Source organism: Mastigoproctus giganteus, chromosome 1 (assembly GCF_048544385.1).
Source record: "Mastigoproctus giganteus isolate SK-2022 chromosome 1, ASM4854438v1, whole genome shotgun sequence".
Classification (NCBI taxonomy): Eukaryota; Metazoa; Arthropoda; class Arachnida; order Uropygi; family Thelyphonidae; genus Mastigoproctus; species Mastigoproctus giganteus.
In genome coordinates, this window is record NC_143575.1 from 48,196,049 (window position 1) to 48,214,610 (window position 18,562).

At 36.7% G+C, this 18,562-nt stretch overlaps 1 protein-coding gene across 1 annotated transcript in view; it reads left to right on the forward strand.

Annotated features, from left to right (window-relative positions):
• Positions 1-18,562, forward strand: part of LOC150090770 (fucose-1-phosphate guanylyltransferase-like) — a 79,357-nt gene that overhangs the window by 50,249 nt on the left and 10,546 nt on the right. Inside the window, exon 3 of the mRNA XM_090371545.1 lies at positions 2,181-2,465. Coding sequence (XP_090227671.1) covers positions 2,181-2,465 — 285 coding nt within the window. The remainder of the gene's footprint in view (positions 1-2,180; positions 2,466-18,562) is intronic.

Below are 18,562 nucleotides of genomic sequence, written 5' to 3' on the forward strand. Positions count from 1 at the left end.
TGCCAAAGATGTTTTCTCATCAAAAAAATAGGGTTGGGGGGGGGGGGGGGCAAATGGTTGTTTGGTTTGGTTGCTAAAAAGCACAATGAGCCTATTCATGAATCTCATGAGGTGGATCAGAATTTGCTACTGGGAGGAGGAGAAGTGAAACCTATGACTTCAACTTTACTACTAAGACAAAATGAACTATGCTATGTGCCTAACCCACAGGCTACTTTTGCTCCATTCTTTTATAGTGTGCAGGCCACAGCCATGTATGCAGTCCCTAAGTGTTATTCATCCCTTGAATTTGAAACTAGTCACGAATATAGTTTCATATTGGCTTTCACGTTTTCACGCATCATTTAATTGATAATAAACTTTTGGGGTGCCTCCGTAGCCAGGTGGGAAGGAGCAGCAGTGCATAGCACATGCTTCTTGATTAGACCGGGGTTCGAGCCCATCACCACCAAATATGGAGGATGCGGAAAGGTCAGGGAATGACCACCGCATATCCCGGAGCAATATGGCCTTAGTTGCTAATGCTCCTAAAAACCAAATAACAAACAAACAAACATAAACTTTTGGTATTAAAGTGTAAATTTGTGCTTTATATCTTTATTTTTATAGTCTGTGCATAATATTTGTTGTTTTTTGCTTATTAGAATCGCCATTTATTAGAATTAAAAAATTCGATTTGCAAATGTGATCACTATAACTGGCACTTACTGTGTATAATATTCAGTGTTTACATTTTTTAATTACAGGGTTGGTTAATTATTTAATTTTTTTATCCCATAAATTGCCTTTTACCAATAAATAGATGGGTGAAATGGGAATTGTGCTTTCTTGCATCATATGCCTCTACTAATGCTAATGTTCTAATGTTTGTTTCAACATTTTGAATAATTTTGCCCATAGAGAGAGTATTACTGAAGTTTTTTCATTCTCTTCTTTTCATGGTTTTTCGGTTGGTTTGAACTCATACTTTTCACACTTCATTTTTCATGGCATAGAGCCATAACGTTTCAGCAGAGTCCAGTGTCAGGTGTAAAGATTGCTGCAATGCTTAGGCCCTTGTTTGTTGTTTGTGTATGGGATTTTTTTTTCTTTTTTCTTTTGCTTTGTGGTTTCTGATGAAATGAGACTCTAGCAAATGAAATCCTTCTTTAGTCTTTTGTTTTGTGTTATAATTTCACAAATCAAGTGGCTTACATAATTGCTCTAAAAGTATCTTTTAAAGCTCAACACAGTGAAGTTTAAATTGAGTACAGTTAATATATACAAGGTAATTGTGGTACTATTAAGTATTCTTTAAATTTAAGCACTGCATATGTTTTTTGAAAAAGTAAAATGGCATTTCACAATTTTAGTCATAACCAGTGCTTTTTTTGAGACAGTATGCAATGGTACGGCGTACTGGCACCTTTACTAGTGACGTGTGACATTTGGATCCAATGCACTGTGAAATTTGTAATATTCCGTAAATTTTTTTTCACATGTTTACCTACTATTCAAATAAGCTTAAAATTATTTAACTAAATTTGCATTTTATGGGAAGTGATTTCATTTTACTGTTTAATTACAACATACTCGAATGATGTTGAGGGACTCGATCAAGAAGTTCATCAGCAAAAGTCATATTGATTTGCACCTAATTGGATGTTTGTTACATTTTTTCAGTATTAATAAATAATATTTCAAAATATATATATTTTTAATAAACACCTTTCCATTCTATTCCATTTCTTAAAAACTCTCACCTCCCCCCTCCCCCTCCCAAATTTAGCTGAGGTGTAGCTCTTCAGATTCTCTTTTTTTTTTTTTTTTTTTTAATTAGATCAAAAATTAGATCATAGGGTGTCAGATGAGAACTTAATAAAAATTCTACAAAAACTTTATTAAGAAATTATTTTTTACTTATTTTACTCACATTTTACTTATTTTTTTATATACTTGAATAATAAATTTATGCTTAATAAACTGTGTTAATATACTTAATTTGTTGTTCTTATTCTAAAAATATTACTACTGAAGTAACAATATTAGGAAAAAAAATTTTTAGAATACTTTTATATCCTTTTAATTTTCAATTTTTCCTGAGAGCAAAGAATCAGTACCGGCACCTATTTTTTTACAAAAAAAAGCACTGGTCATAAATTATTTATTTATTTACTAATGCCATTATTTTATTTTCCCAGGATGTGGAGGGTCTACTTTTGTTGTACTGGAAGAGCTGCATGGTATTTATGGGGACAAATTTTTCCAAATGAAAATATTGTTAATCCATGCTGGTGGATTAAGTCAGAGGTTGCCAAATCACAGTATACTTGGAAAGTTGTTTTCTCCATTGCCTCTAGGGAAACCTATGTTTCAAGTACTGGATTTCATAATAGCTCTTTATCTGCCTTTCTTAAAACGAATGCAGCCTGGATTGTTTATTTCTAGTTCAGATGCAATTATCACATATTTAATCACTGATGATGGTAAGAATTTTTTTTGCAAAATCTTTAATAAAATGTTATATATTAATTTCTGATTAGATTTAATCATATTATAGAATTATTTCTTTAATATAATTTTTTTTCACAGAAATTACTATTTTGAATTTATGAAACTATAATTTTGAAACCATGATATTCCCATACCCTTTCAAACATAGAAAGGGTATGGGAATATCATGTAAATGAATGAGAATATCATTCATTTACTTTTGCTTACAAATTAATTGACCAGAAGCACCTTCCTCATTGCTCTTTTTACCATTTTTCAAACATTCCCTTTGAGGCTGCCTTCCGTGTCATTTATAAATGATTTGAAAGACATTTATAAACATTTGTAAAAGATCAGCAAGAGATGAGCATCACGAATGTCTAAACAGATTGATGGATGATGAGTAGTATGTGAAAATACCCAGGGTCCTGAGCTGGATATCATCATTCTTCTCTTTCTTGGTGATTCCTTTCTATATCTGACACTCCTTCTCTCTCTCTCTCTCTCTCTCTCTCTCTCTCTGAGGGTAACTCGGGAATTTTTTTTGGCTGGTGCAGCATAAGCCTCAGGCTTCCTTGCACCATATGGCTAATAATAATAATAATAATAAAATATGCCGTTGAGGTAATTTGTGAGCTGATAGGATCTGATGAAGTGTTAGTTCAAATATTTAATACACTTGTAGCAGATGCTATATGGCTTTATAAATAAATTTAGTAATTGTAGACAGTTTATTTTGCCAGTTGAGTTGTCCAGGTGATTTAGTATTGTGAATTCCTAAGACTTTGCAACATCTGAAAGTCTGCTGCTTCCAAACAGAATTCACAGATAGTAAATTGCCAACTAAGTTTTTGAAAGCAAAAAGTCAAGTACATTGAAATATCAGTATAATGAAGTTCGATGAGCAACTAAAATAAATTTAGTATAATGAAATTTCATTACAGTGAAATGTAATAAAAATTGTCAGAATGATAGTTACATATTACAAAATAATAAAAAAAAGTAAACTTACCTTATTAAATGTAATTGTTTATTTTTAAGCTTGATATTTTTATTTTCAACATTAAATTATAAACATTAAAACATTATCCTTTCCATTTTAAAATTAATAAAACTGTAATAAGAGCAGCCATCAGGAGATATGATGCAAACAGTTTTGCACGAGTTTTACTCATGCAAAACTGTATACAAACATAATTTCAGTCACGTTGACACCACATCTACAGTATGTAACAGCATGAACAATTACCATTACTTCCAAAATTACTAATGTAGGACTTCATGAAGGTAGGCAGATCAAAAGCCACTAATCTCATGCATTTAATAACCATCCGGTTATTAAATTATTGCTTTTTTTTTTTTTTTTTTTTTTTGGTAGTTGGCGCATAGGCTTCTGTGGCCATAATGCACCTCCCAAGGTTTTTGCAGTACTTTGATCCAAGCCCGAGGTGGGAATCGAACCCACGACCTTTGGGTTGCCAGGTGGCACTTTACCCACCCAGCTAGCCCGGTTGGTAAATTATTGCTAGATGCTTGTATTGTTTAAGGATTTTCTTTTTACAAATTTCATTATAACAATTATATTTTTTCGTAGTGAGGGGAATTTTTTATTATGCTAACTGATATTTTTATTACAGTGATATTCGTTGAAATTAAAATTTTTATATAAGGATATATAGTAAATTGACAGGGTATGGGAAGTGATTTCATTTTACTGTATTATTCAACTTTAACTTAAATATAATCATTGTACTTGGAGAACCAATTCATCATTCAGTAGTACTTTGTACTGAATAAATTTTTGAACCACATTGTGAAATGAATTGCTTTAAAAAAAAAAAAAAAAAAATGAAGTTAGTTTCCAGTAGCTTTCAATACCATTGAAGTTAAAAGAAAGAGGTATTTTGCAGTTTGGTTATTTTTGATGCGAGAACCTAAAACTATTATGAAAGTTACAGTGTGAGAACCAGAAACTGTTATCAAAGAAGAAAGAATTGATATGGGAGCTAACAAGTGCACAAAGAAGCTTGAAATATAAAAAAATTATTCCAGATCATTCTTGCATTTTAACGGTTCCTCATAGCAATGCTGAGTATGAGAGAATAATCAGTCGGTTTGGGTGGGGGGGACTGAGTTCAAATATTCTCTCTTTGGTAAAGCCTTGGAAATGTTCTTGACTGCCAAGTCTGTACAGCAGTGCCATTTTTATAAACAAAGCTTTGATTCAACGTTTCTGAAGAAGTGCATCTGCAATAGTACTTTCTCGAACCATTCGCAATCAGCTGATGTCTAATAGACAATCCAGCAGATATCCAAAAGCAGAAAAATCCTTGGTAAGCTAACATCTGAAAACATAGTATACTAGTAATATATATAACATAGTATACTAGTACATAGTATCCTATGGCTGTATTTTAATATCAAATGTGTATGTCGTCATTGAATTTCAATTTTTAGTGCAATGTGGACTTTAAAAACCTACTTTAAAAGTTGGTTTTTAAAGTATATTTTCCTTCTATTTTTGCCTGCTTTGGCCAAAAAATCTGTTTTCAGTTATCCAATCTCCAGTTTTTTGACTTTCAAAAAACTGAAAACAGAAAAGTTGGCACACACACACACAGAAAAGTTGTGTGTGTGTGTGTGTGTGTGTGTGTGTGTGTGTGTGTGTGTGTGTGTGTGTGTGTGTGTGTGTGTGTGTGTGTGTGTGTGTGTGTGTGTGTGTGTGTGCGTGCGTGCGTGCGTGCGTGCGTGCGTGCGTGCACTTCCCTACCATTAATATCTGGACACCCTTCCATTGATAGTTGATCATATTCTGCCTAAGCACCACTTATCAGATACAACCATAAATATGTTCATAGGCCTTTAAGGAGAGTGTAATATGATTGTAAATGCAAGATGTCACAATCAATGGTATTAATAGACTTCCAGTGCAAAATGATGATGTGTCACATAAGCAATTGTTCTGCATGTGACATTTCAATGGCACTGAAGATCCCTAGATCAATGATTAGAGTTGTGATTTGTAAATGGAAGCAGACTGATTCTGAACCTATCACAAATGATCCAGAAGACCTCCAAAGCTGATAGAATATGACAGGAGAGCCTGCAAAGATCACCTGCTCAGAATGCAGGTTGACATTGTTACAGCATACGCAGGTCCTCAGTGTGATAATTCGGACACATATCAGCACCAGTAGTGCATAGGATACTGCATGATATTGGTTACCACAGTCACAACCATCCTCAAGATACTAATGACCCCTGAATGCCAAATGTCATCTAGCTTGGTAGAAGGCCTGCCATCCTTGGACCATAGACTAGTGGAAAGCTGTGTTTTTGGAGTAATGAGTTGTGGTACACGGTCGACCAGTCTGATGGTTGTGTCTAGGTGTGGCAGATGCCTGGAAAAAGCTATGACGGTCTGAGGCTGTTTTTTGTGGTTTGGTCCAGGACCATTGGTTGCTTAGGATGAAACCATGAATGCTGAGGTCTATCTAGATATCATGGATGATAATGCTTTATCTGTGTTGTAGCAGTACATTGAGGAAGGCCTGTATATGTATCAGTAGGTCAATATTACACTGCTCATAAACTGGTTTGAGGACAGAAACATTGAAAAGTTGGACTGACCAGCCCAGAGCCCTGACCTCAGTCCTACAGAGAATGTGTGGAATGAATCGCCTCATAAAATACATGTGAGGAGAAATGGCCTAAAAAAAGTGCTGAAATAATTGCTGCTTTGGAGGTCAAATAGCATAAAATATTGGAGAACATTTACAAAAATCTGGTGGGTGGAGAGTGTTCCAAGGAGATTAGGGGTTGTCATAAAGGGTTCTGTACACTTTATTAGTTTTCTTGTAAATAAAGATTATTTATAAATATGGAGATGTCTGGACATTAATAGTAGAACAGTGTAAACTAATGATGAGTTTAGTGAACAAATTTGATGAATTTGAGATGTTCAAAACATCAAAGGCAGATATTGTTGAAATATCAGAGATGTGGTGTCACGTAGATATAAAGAATGCAGAATTGGAATTTGGGGAGTGCAATGTGTACAGAAAGGATATATAGGAAGGGAAGGGAGGTTATGCTATTAGTTAAGAAACGCATAAAATCTAAGAAAGTGCAGCCAGTCGACATGGCTGAACAGTGCAGTGTCGAGTCAATTTAGTGTGACATAAGCGCTGGAAAAGCAAAATTGAGAGTAGGAGTGTGTTATAGGCCTAATGACTCTGCTACCTGCTACCTGCAGGTACCATTGGGGGGGGGGGGTGTAAAGGGATACTTAAGTTTTTACCTTCGTAAAGATGACTACGCTGGTCTGAGACAGTTTTTAAATTCTAAACAGTGGGACCAACAGATTATGCTACCAACAGCAAATTCTAAATGGGAAGAATTAATCTTGGAAGCTACTAGGCTTTTCATACCAATTAAGAAATATTGTTCAAGGTTTAGGCCTAAATGGATGTCAGATGAACTAATGAGACATGTGGCAGAGAAGAAAAATGCATGGGATACATATAAATTAACAGGTGACACAGAAGCCTATGATGGTAGATATGAGCTGGTCTGTAATCGAGATGTAAAAGGAGTTTAGGCAGGCAAAGGCAGATTACAAGAAATCTTTGGCAAAGGATGCAAAGAAAAACAGCAAAGACCAGATTGGTCCACTTGATATCGATGGTTCAACTGTTGATGGTCCTGATCAGGTAGCTATCAAACTGAATGAGTATTTTGCATTAACATTTACACATGAGGAGTTATTCAGGGAGGGGAATACCAGAGATGAATTAAACTCTGGCAGTGATCTAGATGATTTTGTAATAACTGAGAGCAAAGTGGAGCAGAAATTGTTGAAAATAAACATAAGAAAGATACCTGGTGTATTGGAATCTATCCAGTTATATTAAAGGAGGCAGCAAAGGAAGTAAGCATATCCTTAGCTATAATTATGAGAGCTTCCTTGGGCTCAGGGGAGGTCCCCATGGACTGGAGGTGTGCAATGTATCCCCAATTTACAAAGAGGGGTTCAAAAGGTGGCACACGTAACTATAGACCTGTTAGTTTAACTTGTGTTCTGGGGAAAATAATGGAGTCACTGGTTATAGAAGCTTTGCAGGATCATCTAGACAAGATTGCAGTTATAGTTAAGACACAGCATGGTTTGTTAAAGGGAGGTCTTGTCTGACCAATTTGATTGGATACTGTGACGTGGTTACAAAGGAACTGGATGTAAAACATAATTTTGATATCATATACTTTTTCAGGAAAGCTTTTGATACTGTTGTACATAGAAGACTGCTGTACAGATTGGAGCAGTATGGCATTAAGGGGAAGTTGCTATATTGGAGAAATGGATGGTTGAGTGGGAGATGACAGAGAGTGGTAATGAAGGGACACTGCTCTTTGTGGAATAATGTTATTAGTGGAATTCCCCAGGATTCGGTGCTGAGCCCATTGTTCTTTTGTGTATTCATTAATGATATTGATGAAGGTATATCAGGCTTAAAGTTTGCAGATGATACAAAGGTTTGCAGGGTTGTTAACAACAGTAAAGACAGTATGATGCCATAACAGGATCTAGATAAGTTTTGAAAATGGGCTGAGAGGTGGCATTGACATTGACAAATGTAAAGTACTGCAGGTAGCAGTAACCTCAGAGTAACGTATCAACTGCATGGTACTACACTCAGGGTGGTAGAGAATGAATAAGACCTGGGGGTAATTGTGCAGTCAGATATGAATTTTTCTGTTCAGTGCAGACAGTCTGCAAGAGTAGCTCATGGTGTCTTGTCAATGATATACAGGAATTTTCTAGCAGGGATAAGGAGGTGATTATCCCTTTGTATAAGGCAATGGTCAGGCTACGCCTTGAATACTGTATACAGGTCTGGAGGCCTCATTTTAGGAAAAATGTAAAGCGGCTGGAACGAGTACAAAGAAGGACAACAAGATTAGTGAATGGAACAAAGGGTTGCTCTTACGAAGAAAGGCATAAGTTTTGCAAATTTCAGTGTCTGGAGACTAGGCATGTGCGAGGTGATCTGATTAAGTGTATAAGGCCTTCAATTGATCGGGCAAGCTTAATGCTGATGGGATTCTTCCTCTTGCCCAGATTAATCGCCTGAGGGGACATAAATTCAATTTGAGAAAAGACAGCTGTAGAATAGATGTGCCGAAATTAACATTTGGAGCAAATGGATGGGTGAAATGGAAAGTGTTTTTTTTTTTTTTTTTTTTTTGGCTGATGCTGCATAAGCCTGCTTTCTTGCATCATAAGCCTCTACTAATGCTAATGCTATTATTAAATACCCCTTATACAAATTGCATGCATTACCACATTGATAAATAAAATATCAAGTTCAGTTATTTCTTTAGCTCCACATTCCAGGTTCACCTGTAAACAATGTAGTTGTGTGAGGACTATTAACGTAGGGACTATATGTAAGCATATGTGTGTGTTTATATATATATGCGAGTTGTGTAATTAAAGTTCCTGGATGGTGCGATAAAAGCACACAAAGTGAAGGAGCTCAAAAATGGTTTAATTTTTTTTAAAGTAATCATTACCTGTTTGAATTCACTTATTACACCTAAAAACATTCTAAATGTTTCTGAAAAGAGTTAGCAAAGGAGCCCAAAGAGATGATGTTCTGTTTGGTGGTTACATTTTCTTTTATGCTCTCAAATCTTCTTTTGAGGGCAGTTTTCACTTTGGGACAGAGGAAGAAGTTTGTTGCTGCTAGATAAGGTGAGTAGAATGGATGATTTATGTTTCATCAGAAATAATATCACGCCAAGTGCAGAATTAGGCAGGACAATGTCATGCATCAAGAACCAGCTGCCCTTTCTCTCAAAATTGCAGCCTCACCTGGGAAATGCGCTTCAATAGTCTTTGAAGCATCTGTTCATGAAACATAACATTGACTCTCTCCTTTTCAGTTACAAATTTCTTGGACGAGTCATGGTACGTGGTCTGCCACACCCTGTTTGTTGAAAAACATGGTTAGCATCACCTTGATTCTGGACTTAATGTAAACAAAATTTTTTCAGCCTTGGTGATGATTTTGAAGTCCACTGCATCTCTGACACTTTGTTTCTGGGTTGTACCAATACAACATTCATCTCCAGTAATAGTACAGTTAAGGAAATTAGGATTGTCTTGATAAGTCTGGATGAAGCCTTTTTGCATGATGACACTCTTTGTTACTTCTGCTCATCTGTAAGGCTGTGAAGCACAAATTTTGCACAGACCTTCCTTTTCTCTAAATCTTCATGCAGAATTTGACAAATTGTCTCCTTTTTCATATCCAACTCATCAGCTATCCTGATTTCCAAACAACGATCGCTTTCTGAAATTTCCTGAACTTTTGCTACTCTGCCTTTGTTTAAAGAGGTTTATTATTATTATTTTATTATTACTATTATTATTATTAGCCATATGGTGCAAGGAAGCCTGAGGCTTATGCTGCACCGGCCAAAAAAAAAAAAAAAAAATTCCCTAATTAACCTGAGAGAGAGAGAGAAGTAGAAAGGAATCACCAAGAGAGGGAAGAATGATGATATCCAGCTCAGGACCCTGGGTGTGCCAAGCCCATACTCACCAGATGTGAGCCCCTGGGGTATTTATGGACCCCCACATTTTGTGTCATTGCAAACATCCCCATGTCCAGCTTTGAACCATTTATACCTTTCAAACACACTGGTATGACTTAATGTTTCATCTCCATAAAAAGTTTTTAACATTTCATACATTTCTTTTGCAGATTTTCACACTTTAATTCAAAATAAGATATGTGTTCATTGTTCCATTGCAAAATCATGACACAAAACATTAACACAACTGATGAAACTGGTTGTTATTTGCAATCTGTCAACCTACTGGACAATCTCTGTATCACCATCTGTTGGAAGAAGTTTGAGCTACAACATACCACTTAAGTTTATTTTCAAACTTATCAGACGTAACCTAAACAGCACCATTTGCCACACATCATACATATAGTATATGCTTATATATAATTGTGTATAGTGGTGTGTATAGTATGGGTATGTTTATATATACAATTATACATGTGTATGTTTATATATACACTTATTTCTGATATAACTGTTTCTGCATTCTTCTTCTTTTTTTCTTATTTTTGTTTCATTGTTACAGTAAACACTCAATTGATGGACAAATGGGGGAGAAGTCCATTATAGCCCATTAAATCAAAAGTTTGTTTATTTATTTTTTGAGTCCATTTGTAATTCACTTAATTAAAAATTTAAGCAGTTACTCTGTATATGTATGCACTAGAAACACAGAAATAAAGCTAAACAATATAAAACAAGCTTTTATTTATCTTGACTTTATTGATTGATACTTAGTAGAAGACAATTTACCATAACCATATAGTGGTAAAGTTTTTTTCCAGCACCTATAACCATATAGGTGTTGGGAAAAACTTTATTCAGACTCCTTAAACTCTTTTAGCTTAACCTTGCTTTGTACAATATCTGTCACTGTTTTTCATGCCATACTCCTCATAAATGTGGAGAAACAGACATATCATATCTTTAAGGGCAAGTTGCTACAATGGATAAAGGGATGGTTGAGTGAGAGATCACAGAGAGTTGTAATGAATGGACACTGCTCTTTGTGGACTAATGTTAGCATTAGCAAAGGCACATAATGCAAGAAAGTAAGCTTATATAGCATCAGCCAAAAAAAAAAAAAAAAAAAAAAACCTCATTTTACCCACCCACCCACTCGCTCCAAATGTTTGTCAAGTTCTGCCTTGAACCTATTTAAGCTATCAACTTCTACAACGACAGATGGAAGTTTGTTCCAGCAATCAACCACCCACTGGCTAAAGGCAAACTTCCACACATCTATCCTACAACCGTCTTTCCTCAATTTGAATTTATGCCCTCTCAGGTGATTATTCTGAGCAAGAAAAAGAATCCCATCTGCATTGAGCATGCTCAAACCATTCAGGGCTTTATATACCTCAATCAGATCACCTCGCAGGTGCGTAGTCTCCAGACACTGTAATTTGCAAAACTTAAGCCTTTCTTCATAAGAGCAACCCTTTGTTCCATTCACTAACCTTGTTGCCCTTCTCTGTACTCGTTCCAGCAGCTCTACATCCTTCTTAAAATGAGGCCTCTAGACCTGTATACAGTACCCAAGGTGTGGCCTGACCATTGCCTTTTACAAGGGGATAATCATCTCCTTATCCCTGTATATGATTGACAAGACACCATGAGCTATTCTTGCAGACCATCTGCACTGCACAGAAAACTTCATATCTGCCTGCACAATTACCCCCAGGTCCTTTTCATTCTCTATCACTGTCAGTGTGGTTCCACAGAGTTGATACGTTATTCTGGGATTACTGCTTCCCATATGTAGTACTTTACATTTGTCAATGTTAAACTTCATTTGCCACCTCTCAGCCCTTCTGCTCAACTTTTCTAGATCCTGTTACAGCAGTGTACTGCCAACCTTCATATCGTCTGCAAACCTGGACATTAAGCCTGATATACCATCATCAATATCATTTATAAATACAGAAATCAACAATGGACCCAACACTGAACCCTGAGGGACTCCACTAATAACATTCGTAGACGAAGAGCAGTGTCGATTTATTACCCCTCTGTCTTCTCCCACTCCACCATCCCTTTATCCATAGTAGCAGTTTGCCTCCAATGCCACACTGCTCCATGTTGTGCAGCAGTCTTCCATGTGCAAAAGTATCAAAAGCTTTTCTAAGATCCAAATATATGATATCAAAGTTATTCTTTGCATCCAGTTCCTTTGTGACTACATCATAGTATCCAATCAAATTAGTCAGAAAGACTTCCGCTTAACAAACCCATGCTGTGTGCAAGTTATAACTAAAGTCTTGTCTAGATGATCCTGTAATGTTTCTTTAACCAGTGCCTCCATTAATTTCCCTGGAAAGAAGTTAAACTAACAGGTCTGTAATTACCTGTGTGTCCCTTTGATCCTACTTTGTGGATTGGGGTCGCATTTGCACATCTCCAGTCCACGGGTACCTCCCCTGAATCAAGAGAAGCTCTCATAATTATGGCTAAGGGTTTGCCTACTTCCTTTGCCGCCTCCTTTAATATAACTGGATCGATTGTATCCACCCCCAGGTGCCTTTCTAGGGTTTATCTTCAACAATTTCTCCTCCACTTTACTCTCAGTTATTACAAGATTATCTAGCTTACTGCCAGAGTTGAATACACCTCTGGCATTCCCCTCCCTAAATAACTCCTCATGTGTGAATGTCGATGTAAAATATTCATTTAGTTTGTTAGCTGAGCAGGATCATCAACAGTTGAACCATCAATATCAAGTGGACCAATCTGATTCATCCCCTTCCTTCTAGAGTTTACATAAGTAAAGAACTCTTTGCTGTTTTTCTTTGCATCCTTTGCCAAAGAATTCTCGTAATCTGCCTAACCTCCTTTGTAACTTGGTTACAGACCAGCTTATATTTATCATAGGCTTCTGTGTCACGTGTGTAATTAGTTCATCTGGCATCCATTTAGGCCTAAATCTTGAACAATATTTCTTTGTTGGTGTAAAAAGCCTAGTAGCTTTCAAGATTAATTCTTTGAATGCTTCCCATTTTGAATTTGCTGTTGGTAACATCATCAGTTGGTTCCACCATATAGAATTTAAATACTGTCTCAGACCACCGTAGTCACCTTTATGAAAACAAAAACCCTTCCCTTTACCGTTGATGGTAGTTACCTCTTTGAGTAAATCCCACTTCAGCACACTGTGATCACTGCCACCTAGTGGTTTCTTTATCTGCAGATTCTTGATGCATGAAGAATCACTACTGATAATCAGATCAAGAGTATTACTCCCTCTAGTTGCCTCCTGAACATGCTGCTGTAGAAAACAATCATCCAATAAATCCACAAAAGCCTTGCTAGTGTGTGAACGACCAACCCACAAATTCCAGTAGATATCCAGGACATTAAAATCCCCCATTATAAGGCACTCTAATTTACTGGCTCACTCTATTTCTCTGCACAATTGCTCATTATACTCATCAGATTCATTAGTCCCATAACACACACCCACTCTCATTTTTCCTTTCTCAGTGCTTATGTCACACCAAACAGACTCAACATTGCATTGTCCACCTACATCAATTGGATGCACTTCCTTAGATTTTATGTATTTCTTAATTAACAGCATAACCCCTCCTCCCTTCCTGTCCTGTCTATCCTTTCTGTACACATTGTACTCCACAAATTCCAGTTCTGCACTGCTTATGTCTGTGTGACACCATGTCTCTGATATACCAACGATATCTGCCTATGATGTCTTGACTAAAACTTCAAGCTCATCGAATTTATTAACTATACTCCTAGCATTGGTGTACATGCAAGTATACATGCATCTGTTTCCACTTTTAGTTACCCTAACACAGCCCATGTATTTACTTGTTCCACTATGACTCCCAGCAGTCCTGGAACTTCCCATTGCCTTGCTTTCCAGACTGCTGCTCAATTGCATTTCAATAGAAGTAGTGCAAGAATCACTTTTACCTATGCCAGCGGCTACTGTTAATCTATTAGTCTGTGTATCCCCCCAAGCTAGCAGTTTTCTGACCCACCTAACTCTGCCTCGATAACAATAGCAAATATTCTTGCACCTTTTCTATTTAAGTGTATCCCATCCCTGTAGAAGCAGTCTCTCCTGTTAACAAGCACAGACCAGGCTGAGAAAAATTCTACCCCTTGAGCCTTGCACAGTCTCTCCAGGGCCGTATTGATCGACAAGGCTCTCATCATATACTCCCTCCTATTGTGTCTGGGCAGAATTGCAGACACTTGCAAATTGAACCCTAACTCACGGCTTTTTTTCAGCATTGTCTTGTACTTGTTAAGTAATTCTGCCGGTCTCCTACTCTTAATATCATTAGTGCCAATGTGTACAACAATATCACCCTTTGCGCCCTTAAAGGATGATATCTGCCCTACGTCATAAACCTTTGCCCCTGGCAGACATACCCTGGTCCTGTTCCATCTATCATTTTTGCACAATATGTTTCCCGTTTCCCTGACAGTAGTCACCTACAACAACTAGTTCCTTTGGGACCAGCGCATTCTGCCTTGGGGGTTTCCGCTGTGTTGCGTGTTGTTCAAGTGCAAGCTCTGGCATTGATGTGGGCAGCTGAGAGCTTGATGGGCCCCTCAATTTAAATCCTTCAAGGGCATCCACCTTGTGCTTCAAGCTCTCATATAAGCCCACAACAATGCCGGGTTGGTGCCTGATTTCCTCATACTTCTTACATCGCGCGCACACACAAAGACATTCCCCTTGGCAATATCTCGTCCTGTTCCTGATTGCTCCATAAACATCAAACAAGCAGTGCATTTCAATAGACTGTGATTCAGAGGACAACTGCCCCCCCCTCAGTTCTCTTCTGAGCCACAGCACTTCCACTAGTTTCAGCCTTTTGCTTTGCTGCTCTGGTCTGAGTCATGATTGCTATTCAAGTTAAATAAAATTACAATACAAAATATAACCCTAAACCTATATCCCAATGCAGTTATATCCCTATATCCCAACCGCCCATTCTCCCTCAGTTCTCTTCTGAGCCACAGCACTTCCACTAGTTTGAGCCTTTTGCTTTGCTGCTCTGGTCCGAGTCATGATTGCTATTCAAGTTAAATAAAATTACAATACAAAATATAACCCTAAACCTATATCCCAATGCAGTTATAACATTATATATATGTATTTCGGTATCGAATATTATCTCCGAGATACATTATATGACTTTCTTACCCACTGTTAACTTATATGTATTAATTTATGATGTTACGTTTGTAATAACTAGGTCGCTATATTTATTTAGTTAAAAAAGTACAATTCAATTGACAATGAAATTTAATAAGATTAATAAATTTTACTGATTAATTGATACTACTGTACTCACTATCTAGTTTTCCATTAAGCCGTACGCTAGCACACGTATCGTATAACGATGGCAGTTATTAGTAGAATCCCCTGCGGTTTGGTGCTGGCCCCATTGTTGTTTTGTGTATTCATCAGTGATATTGATGAAGGTATATCAGGCTTAATGTCCAAGTTTGCGGATGATACAAAGGTTAGCAGGGTTGTTAACGACAGTATGCTACTCCAACTTGTTCTAGATATTGGGAAAATGGGCTGAGAATTGGCAACTGAGGTTTACCATTGACAAATGCAAAGTATTGCATATGGGTAGCAGTACTCCAAGGGAATCGTACGAACTGTGTGGTACTACACTCAGGAAGTGGAGAGTGAAAAACACCTGGTGGTAATTGTGATTGTGCAGTGAGACACAAAGTTCACTGAGCAGTGCAGATGGGCTGCCAGAGCAGGTCATGGAGTCTTGTCAATGATATATAGGAATTTTGCTAGCAGGGACAAGGAAGTCATTATCCCGTTGTACAAGGCAATGGTCAGGCCACACCTTGAATACTGTGTAAATGTCTAGAGACCTTGTTTTAGGAAGGATGTAGAGTTGCTAGAATGAGTAAAAAGAAGAGCAACAAGATTGGTTGAGGAGAACAAAGGGGTGCTGGTATGAGATAGGCTTAAGTTCTGCAAATTGCAGCACCTGGAGACTAGGCACATGTGAGGTGATCTTATTAAAGTGTATAAGGCCTTGAACAGGTTGAGCGAGTTCAATGCTGATGGGATTCTTCCTCTTGCTCAGATTAAGAACCTGAGGGGGTATAGATTCAAATTGAGGAAAGACAGTTGTAGAATAGATGTGCGGAAATTTGCCTTTAGCCAGTGGGCAGTTTATTTCTGGAACAGACTTCCACCTCTTGTTGTGGAAGTTGATAGCTTAAATAAATTTAAGGTTGAGCTGGACAAGCATTTGGAGTGAATAGATGGGTGAAATGGGATTTTTTTTTTTTAGATGATGTTGCATAAGCTTGCTTTCTTGCATCGAATGCCTCAACTACTGCTAATGCTAATCTGAGTAAGATGAAAAATGCCATCTGCATTGAGCTTGCTCAATCTAGTCATGTTTGTTCAAGTCATGCCAAAATATCTTACCCGAGAAAGCAATCACATTCAATTTCTTAAACTGCGTTTGCAAAATAATCTGCCGCCAAAATTTTCTAGAGTTCACTACAAAATAAAAATTCCTGGCACTATCATATTGATATATAAAACATCAAATTCCATTTTTTCTTTATCTTTGAATTGTTGGGTCACCTGTAAACAAACTTTTTATACAAAAGTTAAGGGCATACTCTCAGTAAGGCATGAATTTTGCTTCCATGTACCAAGTTTCTTTACAATTAAAATAAATTAATCATAGAATTATATTAAAAAAAGAAAAACAATGTTGAAATTTCTGACCCCCACCTCTTAGCAGTGGAAATACACAATCACCCTACCCTAGGAGACTTGCCTCCAAAGGAAGAATGCCAACATCCCCAATAAATAAATTAACATAAAACAAGGGTGAATGAAATAAAATGAAGTTATGGAACCTCCAAGTTCCTTTGAAGAACATTTCTTCAGAGGAACAATCAGCCTTTGTGAGCTCCAAAGAATTGTATTTCAGTGGTTTACTGCTATACGGCAAACAACAGATGTTCCTATACAATCCAGATTTGTTTTCTTTAATTCTGTGATCAATTTCATTTATTTTAATTGTTAAGCTAACTTGGTACACAGGCAGCAAAATTCACACCTAGCCATGTATGACCTTAATTGCTCTATTAGTATGTGGTATGATAGTGTTATTTTCTACAGTAGGATTAGTCTCTGCTGCTAACTCTTTGTGCTCCTGAGCAGCTTCAAAAACAATTATTGGGATAAAAGGTTGTTTAGAATATGCATTTAATTTTGATTCTTTAATTCTGTGATCAATTTCATTTATTTTAATTGTTAAGCTAACTTGGTACACAGGCAGCAAAATTCACACCTAGCCATGTATGACCTTAATTGCTCTATTAGTATGTGGTATGATAGTGTTATTTTCTACAGTAGGATTAGTCTCTGCTGCTAACTCTTTGTGCTCCTGAGCAGCTTCAAAAACAATTATTGGGATAAAAAGTTGTTTAGAATATGCATTTATGCAGCTAAGGTCATGAGGCATCAGTATGTGATGGCTTATGTGTGGGTGGTTTCTTTATTAAACAAAATAAAAAAATGGTTTATATGAGAACTTTTATGAGTTTCTTTCACATAGTGACAGACTTATTCTACCATGGTATGAAAGACACTCATAAAAGATACTTTCATCTTGATATCAATTGAAGAAGAAAAAGATTTGTCTTTTCCTTGGTGTGGAAGATAAACAGTTGTATCACAAATACCACTAACTGCCAAGATTGATATGTGGGCCTCTATTGTTTTATGAGCTGACAAAGCTTACTTTTATCTTCACGGTGCTGTTAATATTCATAACTGTTGTGTGGGCTGGAGAAAACCCACATGCAATAACTGACAAACCATTACATGATGAGAAGGTAACAGTATGGTGTGGTTTCACATCCACTTTCATAATTGGACCATATTTTTGAAGAAATTGTTAATAGGTACTCCATTACTGTATCTGTGAATTGAAGATATGTGTAGTAGAGCGGAGCGTTGGACCAGGAGACCATATAACAGGATGAAGTGTTCTTCCACTTATACATCAAAGAGTTATTATTAATAACTCTAACTGCATTATTAATAGAATATTGTGATGGAAGAAACATTCATCCAGCTTTTGATACAAAGTGCCACCTCACAACCCATGTTTGAACCTTTCTGATAGTTTGTGGGATTATCTCAAGGTCGTGAATACAGACATGATCAAAAGGTTGTACAACTAATGCAGGCAATCCAAATAGAGATAATGAATGCATTCCAAGAGCATAGTGTGTTTGCCTTTTATGCATAAAGAGCTGTTATTGATTCAGAGGGACTATATTTTGACCCAAATATATATTTTGACTGTATTTGTAGCCATAGCAAATTATTATGTTCTGTAGATTAATATATGTCTACATAAAGATATTTAATGCCTTTTAATTAGATTACTTTGAGCTGCATGCTTATTAGCTT